This window comes from Rhineura floridana, chromosome 11 (assembly GCF_030035675.1).
Source record: "Rhineura floridana isolate rRhiFlo1 chromosome 11, rRhiFlo1.hap2, whole genome shotgun sequence".
Lineage (NCBI taxonomy): Eukaryota > Metazoa > Chordata > Lepidosauria > Squamata > Rhineuridae > Rhineura > Rhineura floridana.
In genome coordinates, this window is record NC_084490.1 from 5461000 (window position 1) to 5483918 (window position 22919).

A 22919-nucleotide genomic window follows, 5' to 3' on the forward strand; every position below is an offset into this window, starting at 1 on the left:
TGAGTGACCCTCAGGCGGGGCCAAGATAATTCTTTGTCCTCCACACTCCCCCCCCCCCGCATCTCCTGCTGAATTTCTTCTTTCTCCATCAGGGTAAATTCATCCGGATCCATTTCGGGGCCACAGGGAAGCTGGCATCAGCTGACATAGAGACCTGTAAGTGCCAACTGCCTATACTTATTTGACCTTTATCCTCTCCTGTTCTCTGACCCTGCTTATTGAATTGATATCAGAAGAGCCCTGCCAACGGGGTCAGGCCAAAGGGGGCCCCTCTAGTCCAGTATCCTGTCCTCACAGCGACCACCCAGATGCTCAGGAGGGGAAACCTGTAAGCAGGACTTGAGCGCAACAGCGCTCTCTCCACTTGTGGTTCCTAGCAACTAGTATTCAAAGACATACTGCCTCGCAACAATGGAGGGATAACGTGGCCAGCATGGATGGCTGGTAGCCGTTAATAGGCGGATTTGTTTCTTTTCAGCCCAACACCTGCCCTTCTCAAGTGCTTCACCTTTTCTTTGCATTCCTTAGATCTCCTTGAAAAGTCTCGAGTCATCTTCCAGCTAAAAGCTGAGAGGAACTACCACATCTACTACCAGATCTTATCCAACAAGAAGCCAGAACTCTTGGGTGAGCCTTTCCTTGAAGAGTTACTGCAAAGGAGCTTCATTCTGGCCTCTGCTTGGGAGGCTTCATACATTGAGGAAATGCAAGCCCTCCCTACTTCCTAGAGGAAGGCCTATAGCTCAGTTGGTTGTAGGAACGGGGGAGAATATTTGCTAAATCGGATTTAGTTGTCTGGGATCTTGGGGGTGTGTGTCTTAGATGCCTTACTTTTTTGGGAGCAGGGTCCCCATGCCTCCAGCATCCTATGAGCCAATCAGCATGAAAGGGGAGTGTGTTAGCCACTGAGAAGAGTCTTCTAACATGCTTCCTTGTCCTTTCCTGCTCATCGGAGCCAATCAGAGTGAAAGGAGGTGTGTCAGCCACTGAGAAGACTCTTCTCAGTAGCTAACATACTCCCCTTCCCTGCCGATTGGCTCACAGGGATATCTGTTGCTGTGGGAGAAAGCACGTGTGAGAAGGATTGGGGAGTGTGGAGATGGCGATGGAGAGCAAACAAGCGACTGAGGGGTGTGTGGCTGTGAGGGGGCATGGCACACATGACCCTGCACTTTTGAATTTGCCACTGCACTACTGATGACCGGATTTTGACATAATCCACGTTGTTTTTGGACTGGGTTTGATTTTCTGCGGAGGGTCACAGCTGTTATCGGCATAGGTTTTTTTTTTAAAAAAAATCTGCTTAGAATTTTACGTTATTGTTGTCGTAATCAGCTCTCCTCTAAACTGATGCACTCTTAACTTCTTTCTAGGTGATAAGAATTGCCATTAACAATCAAAAGTACTGCAAAACAACAGGAATAGCAAAATGGGGGGGGCGGGACAGTCCTCGTTAAGCAGCACTGCAGTTAGCCTGAGACAAGAGACAGAATTAATGGGCGATTAGCTGCCTAATTGATATTTAAATAGAAAAAAAACCTTGGTGGAACAAGTGTCTACAGTATAAGCATTTCATTAGCATTTTAGTTAGCATTTACGTTATTTTTTCCACTAGGGGGGAAAAAAACACAAATCAGCAATTGCAAAAACAATCAGGAAGAAAAAAACGGCGAATCGATACTGAAAGCTAGACGGTCAGAATTCAAATGGCCAGGAACCAGCTACCGAACCACATCCCTAGTTTGTGGAGCATCTGCCTTGCATGCGGACGGTCCCAGGTTCAACCCCCAGGATCTCCAGGTCGGGCTGGGAGAGATTCCTGCCTGAAACCCAGAGCTTGGAAAAGTTACTTTTTTGAACTACAACTCCCATCAGCCCAATCTGGGAGTTGCTGGCTGGGGCTGATGGGAGTTGTAGTTTTAAAAAGTTACTTTTCCAAGCTCTGCTGAAACCTAGAGAGCTGCTACGAGTCAGTGTAGACAATACTGGGCTAGATATATCAAACATCTGACTCGGAATAAGGCAGGTTCCTGCATTCAGCCGGACAGCAGGCTTTCTTTCTGATAAGCTTGCATGAAGTAGAAGGACCTCTCTGTCGTATTTAAATGGCCCATGCAGGTTCATGCTGAGCGTGAGGACATGTGACGGGACTGTTGCTCGCCTCGATGAGGCCTCTGTCTGTATTCGATGTTCATGATGACAGTAGTAAATTCCTCTGTCATTCTGGCTCCTTGCATTTCCGATGGCCCAAATGTAGCGGGTCTGACATGTTAACGTATCTTGAGGCCTCTCTCCCTTTCTTGGGTTGTTTGAGTTGGTGTTTCCCGCCAAGTTGGATCTGCACTGGGCTTAGGTTGAACGGAGTCTAAGGCCACATTCACACTGTACATTTATTCCACTTTTATTCCACTTTAAACAGTCATGCTTTTCCCCGAAGAATCCTGGGAAGTGTAGTTTGTGAAGGGTGCTGAGAGTTGCTAGGAGACCCCTATTCTCCTCACACAGCTACAATTCCCCGAGTAGTTTAACAGTCAGTCTTTTTTCCCAGAGAACTCTGGGAATTGCCGACCTGTAAGGGGACTATGGCTCTCCTAACCAGGGCCAGCTCCAGGCATGCCGGGGCCCTTGGGCATCAGCTTGCCCTGGGCTCGTACGCATGCGCAGATGCACGCAACCCCCCATGCCCCCCCACCTACCTGTCTGCTGTCTTTTACCATTGCCCTTAACGAAGATGGCTGCCGCAGTTTCCCTAAGGGGATGATGCCTCCGCCACCATCTTTGTTGATGGCACGTGTACATGCTATGCATGCGCATGTCTGCCATCAACTAAGATGGCAGCAGGAGCTTCAGTACCTTAGGGAAACTACGGTAGCCATCTTCATTAAGGGCAATGGTAAAAGACAGCAGACAGGTAGGTGGGGGGACATGGATCACGGAAGGGGAGCGGAGGGGCGGCTGAGGGGGCCCCTGTTGCTCCAGGGGCCATCGGGCCAGTGCCCCACCTGGCCGCACTTCGCAGAATTATTTGGGGGAAACCATGACTGTTTAAAATGGAATAATAGTGGAATAAATATACAGTGTGAATGTGGCCTTACAGGTTGCGCTGGGTTCCCTTTCCATCCTTGTTAGGCCACTAAGACTTGCTGGGCCACCTCACTGGGTGTCCTTCAGTCAGTCCCTCTCTGACAAAGCTGCCTTAGTCAGGCCATTGGTTCATCAACCTCAGAATGGTCCGCATTGACTGGTGGCCACTCGCTCTAGGATTTTCAGACAAGGGACATTCCCAGCCCTACCTGGGGCTTGAACTTTCTGCAAACAAAGCAAATGTTCTACCACTGAGCTACCACTAAGCTACCTTGTGTCTTGATTTCCATCTTGCATTGTTGTTGTCTTTATTCAACTTGCATCCCACCTTTCCTCCAAAAGGAGCCCAGGGTGGCAAACACATAAATAACAATAACATTAAAAACGTTCTAAAAACAGTTCTCTTCGCCAATGATTTCAAGGTTGCCAGGAACAGTAAACAGGAAAATTCCTGCTGAAGGTTAATAATGAGGGAGGCAGACACACATCACTGAGTGGGGGGGGATCCCACAATGGGGAGCCTCCACCAAGAAGGCCCTGCCATAGGTCAACGTCATCTGAGCAGCCCCCAGTAGTGGCACCGCCAACAACAAGGCCTCCCCTGCCAATTGTAATTGGAACTGCACCTTCCTTTTGATGTGTTGTACCAATCTGGGGCCACGCCCATTGTCTTGCAATGGAAGAACAATTTGGAGAGGATTGTCTTCCATTTGCTTTAGTTCCTGCCCTGCTAACCTATTATTTGAATTCTTCCCTTTCTAGACATGATGCTGGTAACCAACAACCCGTATGACTATGCCTTCATCTCTCAAGGAGAGACGACGGTGCCATCTATTGATGATGCAGAGGAGTTGCAAGCCACTGATGTGAGTAAGAACATGAGAAGAGCCTGCTGGATAAGGCCAGTGGCCCATCTAGGCCAGCGTCCTGTTTTCACAGTGGCCAACCAGCTGCCCATGGGAAGCCCGCAAGCGGGACCTGAGTGCAAGAGCTCTCCCCTCCTGCGGCTACTGGCAACTGGTTTTCAGAAGTAAAGTGCCTGTATGATGGCAGAGCACAGCCATCGTGACTAACAGCCATTGATAGCCTTATCCTCCATGAATTTGTCTAATCCTCTTTTTAAAGTAACTATGGACAAAAACGGTACTGCAAGCTGAACAGCTTGTGAGTCACTGGCCTCTTGTCACCGCATGGGCAGTGCAAACCTCCCTTTTGCTTCCTCCAAACCAGAATGCCTTTGACGTCTTAGGCTTCACCCAGGAAGAGAAAAACTCCATCTACAAGTTGACAGGAGCCATCATGCATTTTGGAAACATGAAATTCAAGCAGAAACAGCGCGAGGAACAAGCAGAGCCTGATGGCACTGAAGGTGGGATGTGGTGCTTCTGATGATGATGCACACCGATGAGGCAAATAAATGGTGGGCTGATGGCTCCATGTCAATGGGACAGTGGAATCAGCACCTTGGACAGCTCCTTGTAAGTTCAGACTAAAACCCAGAGCGGATTCCACTGCCACACTGACATGGAGCCCCCAGCCACCCCTTCAAAGAAACGATTACAGGGCAGACGGATCCTCAATGGATACTGTGTCCCAGCCTTGCCCAACCTGGCGTCTCCCAGGGGTTGTTGGACTGCAACTCCCATCAGCCCCAGCCAGCATGGCCAGTGGTCAGGGGTGATGGGAGTTTGACGAACACCAGTGGATGACCAGGCCATCATGGAGGATTCAAGAAAAAAGCAGATTAAGCATGTTGTTATGTGCCTTCAAGTCAATTATGACTTATGGCGACCCTATGAATCAGCAACCTCCAGTAGCATCTGTGGTGAACCACCCTGTTCAGATCTTGTAAGTTCAGGTCTGTGACTTCCTTTATGGAATCGATCCATCTCTTGTTTGGCCTTCCTCATGGGTGAGTAATGTGTGGCCCTCCCAGACGTTGCTGGTCTCCAACTCCCATCAGCCCGCCCCGCAGCATAGCTAACGGTCAAGGGCGATGGGAGTTGTAGTCCAACAACATCTGGGAGGGCCACCCGTTCCCCACCCCTAAATTAGACCACGCTGAAAGTACCTTATGGCGGGATGTCTGTACTGAGGACTGTGGGAACTTTGGACAAAACGTTTACACAAAGAAAGCAGAATCCTCCAATCTGTATAAATATATGCAAATATATACATATGTTTCACAGAAATGCATTCTATTTTGGCTAATCATGGGCAGGAGTCGCACAGAGCAATGAAACCCTTCCACATCCTGGAGGAATTTCAGTTGCCCCTCTTCCAATCAGGCTTTTAAGATTTAGGAACTCAGGAAGGTGCCTTATACTGAGCCAGACCATTGGCCCATCTAGCTCAGTACTGTCTACACTGACTGGCAGCAGCTCTCCAGGGTTTCAGGCACGGTCTCTCCCAGCCCTACCTGGAGATACCAGGGTTTGAACCTGGGACCTTCTGCATGTCAGGCAGACGCTCTAATGCTGAGCTATGACCCTTCCTCATTTCAACAACCATTAACTACCACCTTCGTCCTGTTTATCTTTATAGTCTTAAGGGCTAGAAACTTGATAAACTTTGGACCCTCTCTAGTTGTGAATGTAACTTGTTTTAAATTGTTTTTAATACTGTATTTTATATTGTTGTGACCCACCCTGGGACTTTCTGGTGAAGGGCTGGTAATAAATCTGCTGCTGCTGCTGCTGCTGCTACTAATAATAATTATTATTGTTATTATTATTATAACTTGTTGTTGCTTAAATGGAAACCAAGGTGCTCAGAATGCTAAAGCGCTGCACCCAGTACCAGTTTCTTGGCTTGTAGCGGTCAATGACAGAATCCTGTGAATACTCAGAGCATCTCCAAGAGGTTGTACGAGCTAACTAGGTGTTGCAGTGTTATGGGGGGGAGGGGTCCTGCACCTTTTCTCCAAGGGATTTGCTTTTGCCTGTGTCATCTTTGCAGTGGTCCTCGGAATCCTTTCCAGTTTGTCCACCGTTATTCCCGAATCAAGGCATGCCATTGTTTAAATCCAGTGATTTTTCTCTGCCCTTCCAGAAGCCGACAAGTCCGCTTACCTGATGGGCCTGAACTCGGCAGACCTGCTCAAGGGGCTCTGCCACCCAAGGGTCAAAGTGGGGAACGAGTGGGTCACCAAAGGGCAAAATGTTCAGCAGGTGAGAGCCTATCCCAGGTGGGGGAAGCAGGATTCCTCTTCCAAGCTCTTGAAGCAAGAGCCGGAAGGAACCACATTTTGAAATTTTGCATTTTTTTTTTTTGAAATTTTGATGTGAAAGGTTGCCGAGGGTGTGGAAGGGTTGTTTCCAGGTTGTGAAGGTCACTGATTGTCTCCTGTCCTTTCCTAGATTTGTTTCAACTCTACTTAAAAACCTAGTTAGTTAGATGTCTCTCTTCCCACTGCTAGCCTGTTTCTCCCTTTTCCAAATAGGTGTGCTACGCTACTGGAGCTCTGGCCAAGTCTGTGTATGAGAAAATGTTCAGCTGGATGGTCACCAGGATCAACGTCACACTGGAAACCAAGCTGCCACGGCAATATTTCATTGGGGTGCTGGACATTGCTGGTTTTGAGATCTTCGATGTGAGTGGTTCTTCCGGAGAGAATATAAACTAAGTTGAGACCTATCCCAGTCTGTGTCTGTGTTAGAATTGCTTTTAATATGTTTTCTTTAATAATATGTTTTTAACCCTTTTTTAAAAAGAAGTTTTTAAAGCTTTTTTAAAAAATGTTTTTAATGTTGTTTTGTTTTAATGTATTTTAAGGTCTTTTTATGATGTTTTAGAGTGTTTTTAGCATTTCTGTTTGCCACCCTGGGCTTCTGCTGGGAGGAAGGGCAGGAGATAAATGGAACAATAATAATAATAATAATAATAATAATAATAAAATTAATTATTGGGTGGGTGGTCCATCATGCCTTTGCAGGTGGAAACGAGACAAGATGGATGGTTCCTTGTGACTTGCAGATGGAAATGAGACAAGACAAACCAGAGCTTGGAAAAGTTACTTTTTTGAACTACAACTCCCATCAGCCCAATCCAGTGGCCATGCTGGCTGGGGCTGATGGGAGTTGTAGTTTAAAAAAGTAACTTTTCCAAGCTCTGAGACAAACAGATGATCCATCGTGACTATAGGTGGAAACCCAAAGGCCATCTTGTCCCGTTTCCTCTTGCAAGGCACGGTGGACCATCCATCCAGGAGAGCTCCCTGCAAAGACTAGCAGTCTCTGACATTGCCTAGCTTTGGGGAAGAGGCTTACCAGTCCTTGGTTTTCTTTCCCTTCCCTGCTTCCGATCTCTGCCCAGTTCAACAGCTTTGAGCAGCTCTGCATCAACTTCACCAACGAGAAGCTCCAGCAGTTCTTCAACCACCACATGTTCGTGCTGGAGCAGGAAGAGTACAAGAAGGAGGGGATCGAGTGGGTCTTCATCGACTTCGGCATGGACCTGCAGGCCTGCATCGACCTCATCGAGAAGGTAACTCCTTCCCTCTTGCACACCCTCCCCAGTCACAAAATGGCAGCTTCCCCTTCTTTGTCAACGTCAGTTGGGGAGATTGCTTCCTGGAGTGTGCAAGGGTGGCAGTCGGCTGGCTGGCTGGGGGTGGACAGATCTGTCCCCTTCCGTATTCTGTCACTTTCTCGGGTCCATTCTGTCTTGTTTCTTTGTGGATTTTTTCAAAAGAAGGCACACCAAAAAAATGACATTTGTACACAATTTTTGCATGTTCTTCCCCTAAAATGTGCATTTGTGAACATAGAATGCATCTTTTCATACAAATTTCTGGGACCGAAACAGCGTCATCCAACTGATGGCTGTGTTCTGATCCGCATGTAAACCCAGGAGCCACAAATCAGGTCGGTCCGTTTCAAAAAGCAGACTTGCATGCATTTCTCCTCCTTCCTCCAGTAGTGTTGACCCATCTGAGGTCATGCGGAGGCCCTGCTACGTGGACCAGTGCCTCGACATGGAGACTGTGTACAGAATCAGAATTGGAATGTCCACAACCACACCATCCCTTCCCTGGGCTGCCAGTGATTATTCTGGTGAATGCCACAGATTGCTTAGAAGCAAGCGGCATAGCTCAGCGGCAGAGCATCTGCCCTACATGCAGAAAGTCCCAGGTTCAATCCCCAGCATGTGTCTGAAATGCTGGAGATCCGCTGCCAGTTGGTGCATGCAGTATTGAGCTAAATGAGCCAATGGTGCGGCTCAGTATAAGGCAACTTCCTACCTTCTTAGCGAATGATCACAGGGCGGAGTAACCCAGTGGACTTCCCCCTCTAGCTGCTGACCTCTTGTTCTCTTCCACAGCCAATGGGCATCATGTCCATCCTGGAAGAGGAGTGCATGTTCCCGAAAGCCTCCGACATGACCTTCAAGGCCAAGCTGTATGACAACCACTTGGGCAAGTCGGCCAACTTCGGGAAGCCCCGGAACATCAAGGGGAAGCCGGAGGCCCACTTCTCCCTCATGCATTATGCCGGCACCGTCGACTACAACATCATCGGCTGGCTGCAGAAGAACAAGGACCCCCTCAATGAGACGGTGGTGGGGCTCTACCAGAAATCGGCCCTCAAGCTCTTGGCCAGCCTTTTTGCCAACTACGCTGGAGCAGATGCGCGTAAGGGAGAGAACAAAAGGGGAGCCAAGCGGGAGCCTTTCCTGCCTCGTTCCCAACTCCATTCTGGTCTGTGAGTTGGGGACAGAACCCAAAGACCCCAGCTTGGAGTCATCAGCCGTAATACTACAGTGTGGTCCTGCCAGTGTGGCTTAATGGATGTAGAGTGTTAGATACGGGCTGGGGAGACCTGGGTTCAAATCCCTGCTTCGCCACAAAGCAAACGTGGTGCACATTGCACCTGGCGCGCACTCCCTCGGTCAAGCTTCGCTGACCTTGCAGGGCTGTTGTGAGCATAAATGGAGGAATTGTGATCACTGCTGTGAGCTCATCAGAGACTTCATAGAATTGTAGAGTTGGAAGGGGCCTATAAGGCCATCAAGTCCAACCCCCTGCTCAATGCAGAAATCCAAACCAAAGCATTCCCGACAGATGGTTGTCCAGCTGCCTCTTGAAGGCCTCCAGTGTTGGAGACTTAATGGGGTGGAGCTGTTAGGGACATTGGGGTGCAGGGCGGGTAATAAAATAATAATGTAATACCCCAACTTGAGACCCAGCATCTATCTTGGTCTCTCTCCTCCCCAATAGCTATTGAGACCGGCAAAGGAAAAGGGACTCATAAGAAGAAGGGATCGTCGTTCCAGACTGTATCTGCTTTGCACAGGGTAAGGAGAGTCCGAGGCCTCGCCCTCCTCTGAACCCGTTCCACTTCGTCTGCATCCTTCTTAAAGTGCGGTGGACGCAGTCCTCGATATGAGGCCTAACTGGTGCCGAATAGAGGGGAACCTCATCTGCCCGTCCTGCCCTGATACACCTGCTCTTCCTTCCTCTCCCCCCTCCCAGGAGAACCTCAACAAGCTGATGACCAACCTGCGCTCCACCCACCCTCATTTTGTGCGCTGCATCATCCCCAATGAGACCAAGACTCCAGGTGAGGTCCCTGCTCCCGCCTTTGAGATGTGCTTTGGGAGATCTCTTGCACTCTCTCCCTCTCTTTCTCCATGAGAGGGACAGGAGGAAAGGTTCAGATGCTACCCATCCTTCCCTAACATTCTTTGGGGAAGGGACCTAGCTCATGGGTAGAGCATCTGCCTTGCATGCAGGAGGTCCCAGGTTCGATAGTGCCTCCAGGTAGGGCTTGGGAGTACCTCCTGTCTGAAACTTTGGAGAGCTGTTGCCTGCCAGTGCAGACAATACTAAGCTAGATGGATCCACGGTCTGAATCATTATAAGGCAGCTCCGTAGCATCTCTGGTCAAAAGGATTGTAGGAACCGGGTCTGAGAGAAGACCTCTGTGCCTGAGACCTTAGAACAGGGGTGAGAAAACTGTGTGGCCCTCTTGATGCTGTTGGACGCTAACTCCCATCAGCCCCAGCCAGCATGGCCAATGGTCAGAGGTTGTGGGAGCTGTTGTCCAACAGCATCTGGAAGCCCACAGGTTCCCTATTCCTGCCCTAGATATTCCTTGGGCCAGCCCTTATACCCTGACACTCTTCACGCATCAGTATCTTCTGCTGCCACCCCTTTCCCTCTGTCGTATGTGAAGCAGTGACCCATCGCGCGCTTCAAATGCCTTGGAAAGACCTTCTTTTTCTGCCTAGGCTTTCTCTGATCCATGAGTTTGGACCCTCTTTTATGTGTATGAATCCCTTGAATCTTTGCTTGCATTTGCTTTTGCATGCTTTTATTGGATTTAGGTTGAATTTTTTTTTGTTTCGATGGATATGGTTTTTACATTGTTTGCACAGAGTACACCACTGATTTTTTTGAAATACTAAGTGGTTTAGAAAGTCTTTTAAATAAACATAAAAATAAAAGTACTTGCACGAAAATGGCGGGTATCTTCCTTTCATGCTCACTGCCTTCTGCTCCTGCTGCCTCAGGTATGATGGACAACCCCTTAGTCATGCATCAGCTACGCTGTAATGGGGTGCTGGAGGGGATCCGTATCTGCAGGAAGGGATTCCCTAACCGGATCCTCTACGGGGACTTCCGGCAAAGGTAGGCTTCACCCTCGAGTGCTGGGGATTCTTTTTTGGGGGGGGCAGGTGGAATTTGGTGATGCTTTGGCGAAGTTCAGGATGTCATCAGGGAAGGCACGTGATGAAGTCACCTGCACTGTAGTTCATTGCTAGGGTTATATTTACTCAGTTCAAAGATAAATTAAATTCTGTTCCACGTTGCTGTCATTTACTGTTTCTGACGGCCATGTCAAGGAATAACGCACTAAGGGAAACCCTCGAAGCTCCAGGCTGTATCCTGCCCCCTCCCCCCCATGAACATCCCTATCCAGACTCCCTTCTCTGGTTTTTGGGATTCCACCAGGAATAAAGATCTTTCCAAACGTATCTTCATGATCTTCTAGTCATGAGGACTAGAAACTTAGTGGACAAGATGAGATTCTCAGGGTTTGAGTTTTATGCCCCTATTCAGTCATGAAAAGTGCACGGCCCTGGGCTTTGGTGTGGGTATCTGCCAGACTGGAGGGAAGCTGTCAGAGATATCTAATCCCTTCTTTTCCTTGTTCCTAGATACCGCATCCTGAACCCATCCGCCATCCCCGAAGGCCAGTTCATTGACAGCAGGAAGGGGGCCGAGAAGCTGTTGGGCTCCCTCGATATCGACCACAGCCAGTACAAATTTGGACATACTAAGGTGAGAGGAGGAATGAGCGACAATATATCGTTTCAGGTCATCCTCTTGGTCTGCTCTTCACAGCTGAGCAGTCTGGTACGTAAGAAGAGCCTGGCTGCCGGATCAGGCTACTGGCCCACGTAGTCCAGCATCCTGTTCTCACTGTGGCCAACTGGATACGCCAATTGGAAGCCCACAATCAGGACCTGAGTGCAACAGCACTCTCCCCTCTTTTGGTTTCCAGCAATTGGTATTCAAAAGCATACCGGCTCTGACAGTGGAGGTAGAAGGTAGCCATCATGGCTGGTAGCCATTTTTTGCCTTCTCCTCCACGAATTTGTCTCATCCTCTTTTAAAGCCCTCCAAGTTAGCGGCCATCCCTGCCTCTGTGCCACAGTTGAGGCAGGTCCTGTGGCAGCGTTTAGAACACCATCCGACCATAGTTTACAGCAAAGGTTCCCAAACCGTGGTCCGTGGACCACCAGTGATCCTCAAGCTTCATTCAAGTGGTCTGCAGCATGTCTGTATTAAATAATGAAGTTGATCTTTTAGTTATAATTTTATTCTTTTATTTCTTATATTTTATTGTATTACAATATTAATTGTATACCATTTATTTCTATATAAGAAGGAGGATTGAAAGTACAGCATCTAGCGCAGGGCGTTACAATTGCTACAACAGGCAGGAAACTCATTAAGTGGTCTGCTAAGACCCTTAGCAATTTTCAAGTGGTCCGTGGGAGGGGAAAAAGTTGGGGAACCACTAGTTTGTGGGATCCGTTTCAGTTACTGCAGCCTAAACGTACCTACTTTGAAAACGATTTGGTTGGACGTGTCCCCCCCCCCCTGCTCATAATAATAATTTATCTCGCTCTTTTTCACTCTGTGCACTAGGGGGCGCTGATATCTTTTTTTAAACCCTCTCTTTTTGACCAGGTGTTTTTCAAGGCTGGTCTGCTGGGTCTGCTGGAAGAGATGAGGGATGAGCGCCTCTCTCGCATCATCACCCGCATCCAGGCCCAGTCCCGTGGTGTCCTTGCCAGGATAGAATTCAGGAAAATCATGGAACGGAAGTAAGGTCCCTTAGCGGGTGCTCCAACATTTGTGGGTGTAATTACTGGGATTCTGGCCCCAAAACACCACCTTTTTTTTTTTTTTTTTTTTTGAGTGCGGACTTGATACAGGACACTGCGTTGCACTGGGTCGGACTAGCACTCTATCTAGCTCAGCATTTGCACCCACCAGCAGCAGCTCTCTGGAGTTTCGGACAGGGAGTCTCTCCCAGCCGTACTTGGAGATGCCACTGGGAATAGAACTGGGGACCTTCAGTGTGCAAAGCAGGTGTTCTGGCCCTGAGCTACAGCCCTTCCCTATCTACAAGGAGCAGGTCCTTTTTGGTGGCCGCTCTGGGAAGCCTGTCTGTGCGCTGTTCATTGGTCCCCCTAGCTGACATCTTCCAAAAACTGCTTCAAAATGCTGCTCTCCTGCTGTGCCTTTGCAAGGGAGTTCCTGGGGATTCTGCAGGTTTTTCTGTCTTTCAGGTGTTTGTTGCGTCAGTGTGATTTGCTCTCGAACTGATTCTAGCTAGTTTTTAAACTGACAGCACTTTGAGAAATTGTTGAAAAGTGGTAGGAAATGCAACGAATGAATAAAACATGGAGAGCAAACTCTGGGAATGCTCGACCCACCAGTGTGTTTAGCTCCACTCCCCTATCATTTTGGGAGCCACAATAATTAGAAACACTGCAATGTTAACCAAATCTACTCAGAAGTAAGTCTGAATTTGAATTCAGTGGGGCTTATGCAGGTAAATAGGGTTAGGATTGCATCCTAATAATTCTTCCTCTCCTTTCAGATGGCTCGCAGGAGGTGTGTCTGTGTGTAGCAGTGGGGGCCATCCTGGCCTCATTTCATGGCCTTTTAAAACAATTCTTAACCCATAATAAATTAAGATCAAAATCTCAACTATACAAAAAATACGAGAAAACCATATAACATTGTTTACAGAACAAGTCTCTGCTGTGTACTTACCATTCAAATCGTTTCAGTGCTCATAGAATGGACTGTTTTTGCATTAATTCCCCAGCCCCAAAATACTGCGCCAAGTAAATCTGAATTCTGCAACCTGGATGCATTATGTAAATTAAGGGAATTTGCATATCATTTGCCCAATTAACATAACTCCCCCCTCCTGCTGTGCATGGGAAAGAAGGAAGAGGTATAAGAGTGCTAGGGCCTCTCACCCCTGGCTATAGGACATTCTTCTTGGTGGCCTATAGCTTTGTGTCTTGTGGCTCAGGCACGATCGTGATAGGCATGCAGGAGATCTCAAGTTCAGTCCCTGGCATCTCCAGTTTGAAAGGCTGTTCAGCAGCATAGAGGGAGGAAGGGCCTGTGCTTGGAGCCCTGCAATCCTTCTGCCATTTCTGGGGAGAAATTCGATTCAGTTCTCATTTGAAGGCAAACCAACCTAATTCACACTTTCCAAAGCAACACATGAACCAAAACACAGCCAGCCTTTGAAATTCACACTTCTCTGAATTTTGCAGTGCAATTCTCCGGCAAAGCAACGTGTACAAACAACGCATGTATTAGTGAAAATAACATTAGAAAAGCATTGCATATGGGGAAATTGCTATGCAAACATGTGTTTGTCAGAAGAAATTTGCTGATGAATTTCCATGAGGTCTGCTTTTTTAAAAAAAACCCAAAAAAACCCAGCCCATCAATTGCAAACTGATGTAGAAATATGGAGAACTGAACATTGGAAAAATGACAAGCTGAGAGACACCCAAACTGACCGATTCTCCCATCCCTACCGGCTTAGAGGGACTTGGCAACTGTCCAAATATTATTATTCCGATCTGCATAATGTTGAGGACTAGAAAATTTAAGGAAGATTAGATTCTCAAGGTGCAGAATATCAAACACAACTGTGGAAGGGGGGAATAGAGGACTAAGGCGAGTGAGTGACGGCCCTCCTGTTTTCAGGCAGAGCTTCTGCTCAGGGAAGTGACGTCTCCCACTTGATGTGGGGTTTGGGGGGGGGCATTTTCTGTATTCTGTGCACCGGTGTTTTATTTCGCTCTCCCCCTTCTTTTCTTTGCAGGGAATCGCTGCTGGTAATCCAGTATAACATCCGTGCTTTCATGGTGGTGAAGAACTGGCCTTGGATGAGGCTCTACTTCAAGATCAAGCCACTGCTGAAGAGCGCGGAGTCAGAGAAGGAGATGTTGGCCATGAAGGAGGAGTTTGGGAAGCTGAAGGAGGCTTTGGAGAAGTCAGAGGCACGCCGGAAGGAGCTAGAGGAGAAGATGGTCTCTCTGCTCCAGGAGAAGAATGACCTCCAGCTACAAGTGCAGGCAGTAAGTCTGGGATGGGGAACCGTTTTCAGATCAAGGGCCACATTTTCTTCTTGGCAACCTTCTTGGGGGCCGCATGCCAGTGATGGGCAGGTCCAGAGGCAAAAATAAGTGGAACAATGAATGTAAGTTTTACTTTTGTACAGTAGGCTGACTTCTGCGGTTACTTGCACACCCCTCTCTGCAGTGGCGGCTGGTGACTCCGTGTGAGTGGGGCAGCAGAATCTGCTCCAGGTTTTTGTCCAAACTTTCAAGGAGCTGTCCTAGGCTGAGCAGCTCTTTGGAAGTGTGGACTTAAAACCTGGAGAGGATTCTGCTGTCCCATTGACACGGGTCCACCAGTTGCCCCTGCCTCTCTGTCCTTTGGCCACGCAAGCAAGAGGCATTATCAGAATTCAAGGGCATATTCCAGACAGACAGAAAGAAGGGTGTGAAGCCGGGGTGGTGAGGGACATGGCCTGGGGGGAGAGTCCTGAGGGCCAGGTAGAGGCTCCTGGGAGCCACTCCTCCAGTAACTGATGGGATGTGTCTCTGGAGCTCCATGGATATTGTACTTTTGGTCCTGTTGGCAAGGAAAACATTGTTTGAGTGTCTCTTTGAAAAAGAAAGGGGCAGAAGCTGATCTTGGGTGGTGCTAACGCCTTGGACGTATTTCCTCTCCAGGAGCAAGATAATCTTGCCGATGCGGAAGAGCGCTGCGACCAGCTGATCAAGAACAAAATCCAGCAGGAGGCCAAAGCGAAGGAGCTGACGGAGCGTCTGGAAGACGAGGAGGAGATGAACGCCGAACTCACGGCCAAGAAGCGGAAGCTGGAGGACGAATGTTCGGAGCTCAAGAAGGACATTGACGACCTGGAGCTGACCCTGGCTAAAGTGGAGAAGGAGAAGCACGCAACGGAGAATAAGGCAAGGGAGGGTGGAGATGGGAAGGTGGCGTTTAAGTCAAACCCCACATTTGTCTTCGCTCCATAGTCCAGAGAGCTTTTGTTGGTATCTGTTGGATTTGGATGAGGGTTGACTTCTGGGTGGATTCTCCTCGGGACTGTTGAACTGAGTGGACCCAAAGTTCTGTTTTGGAAGCCACTAATGTTTGTTGTGTTTAGTTTAAATGGTTTTGGTTCCAGTTACGGGGGCTATTCTTGAGGACCGGCAAGCAGCTTTTGAACCAAAAATCTTTCAGGATGAACTTGCACAGGGCGGGGGAGGGGGGACCTATTAGGTTAAATGTCCTAAGACCAATCATGTATGAGCTAAAGTGAGTCTGACTGGAACTTTGACTGATTGGGCTAAATTGAGCGGAGTGCCTAGCACGTCCAATGTGGTCAAGCATTTCTGAGTTGAATTTTGGTGCCGTCATAGTGTAATTTTTAGGGCCACCCCAATTTGACATGGATGGTCTCAACATTGAGCTGAACTGATTTTTCTAGAGCAGGGGAATCTTTTTTGGCTGGTGAGCCAGATCCTTATCTGTCCCCAGCCCTGCAGACCATATTTGACAGAGGGGTGGGACAACCCACCTGCCAATCACCTGGTGTCATTATTATGAAAGATGATTGACAGATGGGTTGTCCCACCCTCTTGTCAAAGTCCCCTGCTCAGCATTTCCCGAGCACTGAGCACAGAGCTGGCAAAGCTGCTTTCTGAAGAGATCAGCTGCATGATTGAGTTGCTCATGGGACAGACTTGAACACACCACCCATCTTTGGTCCATCTAGCTCAGTATTGTCTGCACTGACTGGCAGCAGCTGTCCTGGGTTTCAGGTAGGCGTCTTTCGTGGCCCAATCTGGAGGTGCTGCAGACTGAACCTGGGATCTTCGGCATGCAAGGCAGATGCTGTACCACTGAACTATGGCCCTTCCCCACTGAGTTATTGTCCTTCTTTAAGGATAGAGGGGAAGGGAAGGTGGATGGTCAGAGGAACTCTCCGTGGTGCTGAAACACCTAAATGTTTGCTCCCATTGGACTATTATTTATTTATTTATTACATTTATACTCAACCTTCCTTTAACCCAAGGCGGCTTACATATGGTTTCCAGGTGGTCTCCCATCCAGGCACCGACCAGATCTGACCCTGCTTAGCTTCAGCAGGGAGCTGGCCTCATGTGCCTTCAGACCATAGCCTGGGACTAAGTAGCCAGTTCTCAACGTGCCGTCTTGAATTTTGCCTACGTCTGACAACTAATAACTCTAAACTACAATGTTGCCATAGGTTAAGAATCTGACAGAGGAGATGGCTGGCCTGGATGAGATCATTGCCAAGCTAACCAAAGAGAAGAAGGCTCTTCAGGAAGCACACCAGCAAGCCTTGGATGACCTACAAGCTGAGGAAGATAAGGTCAACACCCTTACTAAAGCCAAGGTCAAGCTGGAGCAACAGGTGGACGATGTAAGTATGCCAACTTTGGCACTCAAATGCCAGACGGCCTGTTATTTTTATGCTTTCTTGGGAGAGGCAGGAGGCCTTAAGTAGTGAAGGAACCTTGTTGCCCTTAGGAGTAGCAATTTCTTGCTTAGCTTCTGGATTAAGAGGCTCGCTGTCTTTGCTCAACAGCTGGAAGGCTCTCTGGAGCAGGAGAAGAAGATCCGGATGGACCTGGAACGAGCTAAGAGGAAGTTGGAAGGGGACTTGAAGCTGGCCCAGGAGAGCATCATGGATTTGGAGAATGACAAGCAACAGCTGGAAGAGAAGCTGAAGAAGTAGGGTGCTTACTGCATTACCAACTCCCTCTTGTCATGGATGTGTGTGTTGCTGCCTGCCACTCCATTGCAGGACCTAAGCTGCTTCCTTTACTCTTCCCCAGGAAGGACTTTGAGCTCAATGCACTGAACGCTAGGATTGAAGATGAGCAAAACTTGTCCATCCAGCTGCAGAAGAAGCTCAAAGAGTTACAGGTAAAAGGTTGACAGCAGGGTGACGTGCGCTGATGTCAACTTCACTGATGAGGTCTTTAAGAAGGGGAGGAGGCAAAATGTGGTCTTGAACACAGTATTTCTGAGTAGAGTCTTCCTAAAAATTCTGCTGCCTGATCCAGCAACAGCCGCTTGGAACTTGTACGCTGTTAGCGATGGACAGACCAGTTCATGCTGGTTTCACATTTGTTCAATCTTAAGTTCGTTCTGTTCTGCAAGGCCCCACAAACATTTTAAAGATGTTTCTAAGATGTTTTGGGTTTTCTATTGTTCTTTTAAGATGTTTTTATTCTGTTTGCCACCCTGGGCTCCTTTTAGGAGGAAGAGCAGGATGTAGTAGTAGTAGTAGTAATAATAATAATAATACATTGTATTCATTTTCCTCTAAAACATGCATGCTTGCATAAAATACCCTTTCTTGTTATGCATTTTTTGAGCCGAGAATTGCGTCACAAAATCTGGAAAATGGTACAATCCAAAGGATAAATGAGTTCCAATCCTTGTATTAGTCTGAAAAGTGCAAAATTAGATCAGTTCACTTAAAAATGCTGATTGAACAAAATTCTTTAGCAGCTGTCGACATTAATGTACTTGGTATATCCATGGAAGCTTTTCAGATCTGCATCTAGGCCTGGTCTTTTGAAATGGAGGCTGCAGATTGAATTCCCCGAGTGTGTCTGCCTAAATCTTGTGTCCTTCTCTCTGGCTTAGGCACGGATAGAGGAGCTGGAAGAGGAGCTGGAGGCCGAGCGCACCGCCCGGGCCAAGGTGGAGAAGCAGCGCTCCGAACTTTCGCGGGAGCTGGAGGAGATCAGCGAGCGGCTGGAGGAGGCGGGCGGGGCCACCTCCGTGCAGATCGAGCTGAACAAGAAGCGGGAGGCCGAGTTCCAGAAGATGCGGCGCGACCTGGAGGAGGCCACGCTGCAGCACGAGGCCACGGCGGCCACCCTGCGCAAGAAGCACGCCGACTCCACGGCGGAGCTGGGCGAGCAGATCGACAACCTGCAGCGCGTGAAGCAGAAGCTGGAGAAGGAGAAGAGCGAGCTGAAGCTGGAGGTGGACGACATGGCCTCCAACATGGAGCAGCTGATGAAAGCCAAGGTTCTGCATCAGTGAATTGGGGGGCGGGGCTACATTTGGGGTGGAGCAAGGAAGATGATGTCAAGGTTTGAGGGTGAAGCTACAGTTAGCGGCTGGGTTGAAACTTGGGGGAAACGGTCAGGAGATATTGAAATGGAAATGGACTGCCTTCAAGTCAATCCCGACTTATGGCTACCCAATGAATAGGGTTTTCATGGCAAGTGGTATTCAGAGGGGCTTTACCATTGCCTCCCTCTGAGGCTAGTCCTCCCCAGCTGGCTAGGGCCTGCTCAGCTTGCCACAGCTGCACAAGCCAGCCCCTTCCTTGTCCGCAACTGCCAGCTGGGGGGCAACTGGGCTCCTTGGGACTCTGCAGCTTGCCCACGGCTGCACTGGTGGCAGGGCAGATAACCCCTGAGCCACTCCTTGTGGGGTGATCTTTAGCTGGCCCTTGACCCCCAGGAGACACGAGTGGGGATTTGAACTCACAGACTCTGGACTCCCAGCCAGGCTCTCCTCCCCACTGGGCTATACCAGCTGCTATTCAGGAGATATTAAATGAGTTAATTTGGAAAAGGGGAAAGGATACAAAGTTGGAGGTGGGATTAAAGTTTGGGGGCAGAACCCTTTGTCCCTGCCCCTGACTGGGTTTCACTCCTCTGAATTCACTCTTCACCAACTCCTCGTGTTGCTGGATTTCAGGCCAACCTGGAGAAAATGTGCCGCACCTTTGAAGATCAAATGAATGAGTATCGGGCCAAGTCCGAAGAGACTCAGCGAATGGTCCACGACCTCACCACGCAGCGAGCCAAGCTCCAGACAGAGAATGGTGAATGACGGGGAGGAAAAACGGCCGCATCCCTCAATTCCCACCTGTCGCTCATCCTCGGGAAGCGAAGGAGTAGCTGCCTTAGGCTGAGTCAGACTGTTGGTCTGCCTTGCTCAGGCTACAGCTCCCATCATCCCGGACTATTGGCCATGCTGGCCAGGGCTGATGGGAGTTAGAGTCTGACAACACCAGGGAGGGCCCCAGGTTAGCCACCCCTGTTCTCATGAAATGGCCCACGAGGCGTGCCAGGGAGGTCAGGGGTTGTCAGGCAGGAGGTAGACGCCCTCGTTGGGCTGGGAGATCTTGCCTCAATTTCCCCCTAAAGCAGAGGTGAGGCCAGCCTGCGGCCCCAAAGTTGTCGTTGGGCTCCATCTCCCCATGCTGGCTGGGGCTGATGAGAATTGTAGTCCAAAACATCTGGATGTTACCAGATTGGCTGTCGTGGTCCACAGTATCTGGCAATGATTCCTCAGGGTTTCAGACAGACAGACATTTTTCCCTGCCCTACCTGGAGGTGCCGTCAGGAATAGAATCTGGGCCCTTCTGCATGCAAAGCAGATGCTCTGCTGCTGCACTACGGCCCTTCTCCCATCACCCCATGGCTAGCCCTCTTCATAGTTTTCTGCTGTAAGAATGTCTCCATCATCCTTACTCACTTGCACCCCAGTTTCCATCCATCTATACATCTGTTCAAAGCTTTCCTTCCTTCCTTCTTGCCATGCCCTACTTTCATCTACTTATTTTTTCTTTCAAAATGATTCTTCATACAGTTTTCAGTTGCTTCCAGACTGAAAATAATGTTTTGATACTTCCCCCAAAACTGAACACGAGCCATCCTTCTTGCCCCATCTCCTGCACTCTACCCCACCCCAAGGGGGGAAAAAATCAGCTAGCAACTAAGTTCTATACAAATCTAGCCCAGAAAATATTATATGGATCTATATATTATTATTATTATTTCCACCACCTATCCTTCACCCAAAGGTCCCAGGGTGGGTTACAACAATTTTAAAACACATAATTTAAAAAACATGGCACCTTCTGCAGAACTTTTACTGAAGAGAAGCCTCTACGGGTCAATAGGGCAGGTATTTGACAGCAGATGTGGAGATCTTCTGCCCTAAGGACCAATCTTGGCCCTTTAGGGGGTCCAGTTGGCCTACAAGGCCATTTTCCCCCTAAACCATGCTTACCTGTCAATCAGCTGATGCCACTTGTGACATCTGATGGGAGGGAAGGCAGGGTTCAGTTCTGCATTGGCTATATGTGCCTGTTCCCTTCTGGGAGCTCACATGCGCAGCTGAAGCATGTGTTTTTTTTTTGCAGGCATTGGCTTCGAGAGGGACTTCTCCCACTTGCAGCTGACGTTTGCAAAATGCAGGCTTCTTTTTCCCCTCCCAGAAGGTTTTGCCACCCCTATCCTTGAAGCTTCCACCTGTCAATCATGTGATGCCATAGTGACATCATAGTGTGATTGACAGGTGGGTTGTTCTGTCCACCTATCAAAGTTGGCCCACAGAGCCCTTGTTCAACAGACTGTCCACAGAATCCCTGCTTGGCTTGTTCAATATGGCTGCCAATTCAGATGACAAGAAAACTCGTTGGGAACTCTGCCGCAGAGGCCAAGGGGTCCTCCCAGAGATAATGGATTCCTCCACCCCATAGTGAAGGATGATTCTTCTCCTTAGGGGAATTATCCCGCCAGCTGGATGAGAAGGAAGCTTTTATTAACCAGCTCACACGAGGGAAGTTGACGTACACCCAACAACTGGAAGATCTGAAGAGGCAACTGGAGGAGGAAGCTAAGGCAAGGGATGCAAAGAGGTTGTGGGCTGGAGGCAGGGGAGAATCAGCAGAGCTCGGTGTGAAGGGTACATAGTGGTCATATCAGGACTGAGGGCCACTAAGAACTGTGTCTTTTCCTTTCTCCCTCAGGCCAAGAACGCTCTGGCACATGCACTCCAGTCGGCCCGCCACGACTGTGACCTGCTGAGGGAACAGTATGAGGAAGAGACGGAGGCCAAAGCGGAGCTTCAGCGCAACCTCTCCAAAGCCAACTCTGAGGTGGCGCAGTGGAGGACCAAGTACGAGACTGACGCCATCCAGAGGACTGAGGAACTGGAGGAGGCCAAGTAAGTGAGGGGGCCTAGAACCTTCTGCTGTCCCCACCTCACCTCACAGCCAGACCAACCACAGCCCTGTTGCAACCACTCCACCACCACCTCTTCTAGGTTCCTTTTGCCCCTCACCTTTTCTCTCAACCACTTTTGGGGGTCCTTCCTTTCTATTTCCCCTCTTTGACTACCTATCTTTTTTGCCTCCTCCACATCTCTTGCATCCATATATGTGTCGATCAGGTATCTTGCCCACCTTTCACCACAAGGGCCCACAGCGGCTTGCAGCAATGTAGCCACTAGTTATTAGAAAAACAAGTTAAAGAATTGCACTTACACAAACAAATTGGAACAGTAAGAACCGTCCAAACCCCCAAACAGAACATTTACAAACTCTGCAAAAGAGGTGGGTCCCGCAAAACAAAATAGGCCAGGGTAAAGAGGCACGTCTTCAGCGTCTGGTAGAAGCTGTACAATGAAGATGCCAGGCACATCTCTGTGGGGAAGGAATTCCACAGTGGAGGGGCTGCTACGGAGAAAGCCCTGTCCTGGGCTCCCTTTCCCCACACTTCTGAGGATTGTAGAGCTACCAAGAGGGCCCCCCTCTGCTGGTGTGTAGGGATGGAGGCACTCTTTCAGATATTTGGGGCCTATGTCATTTAGGGCTTTAAACACCAATGTGAACACCTTGAATTTCATTTTGATTTCCCCAACAAGCCAGACGGGTTATGTTTTAAGCAAAAAGATTTTATATTGCTTTGACAGAGCCAAGGAAATTTAGCTCCACAGGTTAGTACAGGGCAATGTTTGTTTGTTTTTCTGGGGTGAGGAGTTTTTTAAGCTGCTTTATAAGGCGATTATAACGTTCTGTTTAATTTAAGCCATATATTATGGTTTTATAATATGTCAGTGTAACGTTAGTGATCAGGGATGTATCACTGTGAATGTTGAAAAAAAAATTTAGATATTTTTTAAATGATTCGTATGTGGTCTTTAAAAATGTTTTGCTTATGTTTATGACCACGGTGTTGTCTCCACGACACTAATTTGAGTTTGTTTGAATGTTTTTAGCACCTGAGGAAAGAAAGTATTTCCAAAACATGTAGAACATTACAGTAAATCTGCACTTAGCACCAGATCCTGTCTCTCTTCTTTTTGATCTTCGTTTGGTGCTCGTTCCCTTTTTGTTCCTGCTATGTCTTAAGCAAAACAGAATTAGAGATGCCCTGTCTCTCTATTGATTAGGTCTAGAAGGTGCCGTCCCTTGTAATGGACT

The 22919-nt window shown here is 48.5% G+C and overlaps 1 protein-coding gene across 1 annotated transcript in view; it reads left to right on the plus strand.

Annotated features, from left to right (window-relative positions):
- The window catches only part of LOC133365868 (myosin-7), a 47993-nt gene that overhangs the window by 11301 nt on the left and 13773 nt on the right, over window positions 1–22919 (plus strand). Inside the window, exons 9-30 of the mRNA XM_061588238.1 lie at window positions 93–156; window positions 529–627; window positions 3847–3950; window positions 4315–4453; window positions 6136–6254; window positions 6527–6676; window positions 7399–7569; window positions 8407–8716; window positions 9302–9378; window positions 9557–9644; window positions 10597–10714; window positions 11245–11368; window positions 12284–12420; window positions 14457–14712; window positions 15373–15615; window positions 16920–17096; window positions 17262–17407; window positions 17512–17602; window positions 18332–18721; window positions 19403–19529; window positions 21218–21336; window positions 21465–21661. Coding sequence (XP_061444222.1) covers window positions 93–156; window positions 529–627; window positions 3847–3950; window positions 4315–4453; window positions 6136–6254; window positions 6527–6676; window positions 7399–7569; window positions 8407–8716; window positions 9302–9378; window positions 9557–9644; window positions 10597–10714; window positions 11245–11368; window positions 12284–12420; window positions 14457–14712; window positions 15373–15615; window positions 16920–17096; window positions 17262–17407; window positions 17512–17602; window positions 18332–18721; window positions 19403–19529; window positions 21218–21336; window positions 21465–21661 — 3446 coding nt within the window. The remainder of the gene's footprint in view (window positions 1–92; window positions 157–528; window positions 628–3846; window positions 3951–4314; window positions 4454–6135; window positions 6255–6526; window positions 6677–7398; window positions 7570–8406; window positions 8717–9301; window positions 9379–9556; window positions 9645–10596; window positions 10715–11244; window positions 11369–12283; window positions 12421–14456; window positions 14713–15372; window positions 15616–16919; window positions 17097–17261; window positions 17408–17511; window positions 17603–18331; window positions 18722–19402; window positions 19530–21217; window positions 21337–21464; window positions 21662–22919) is intronic.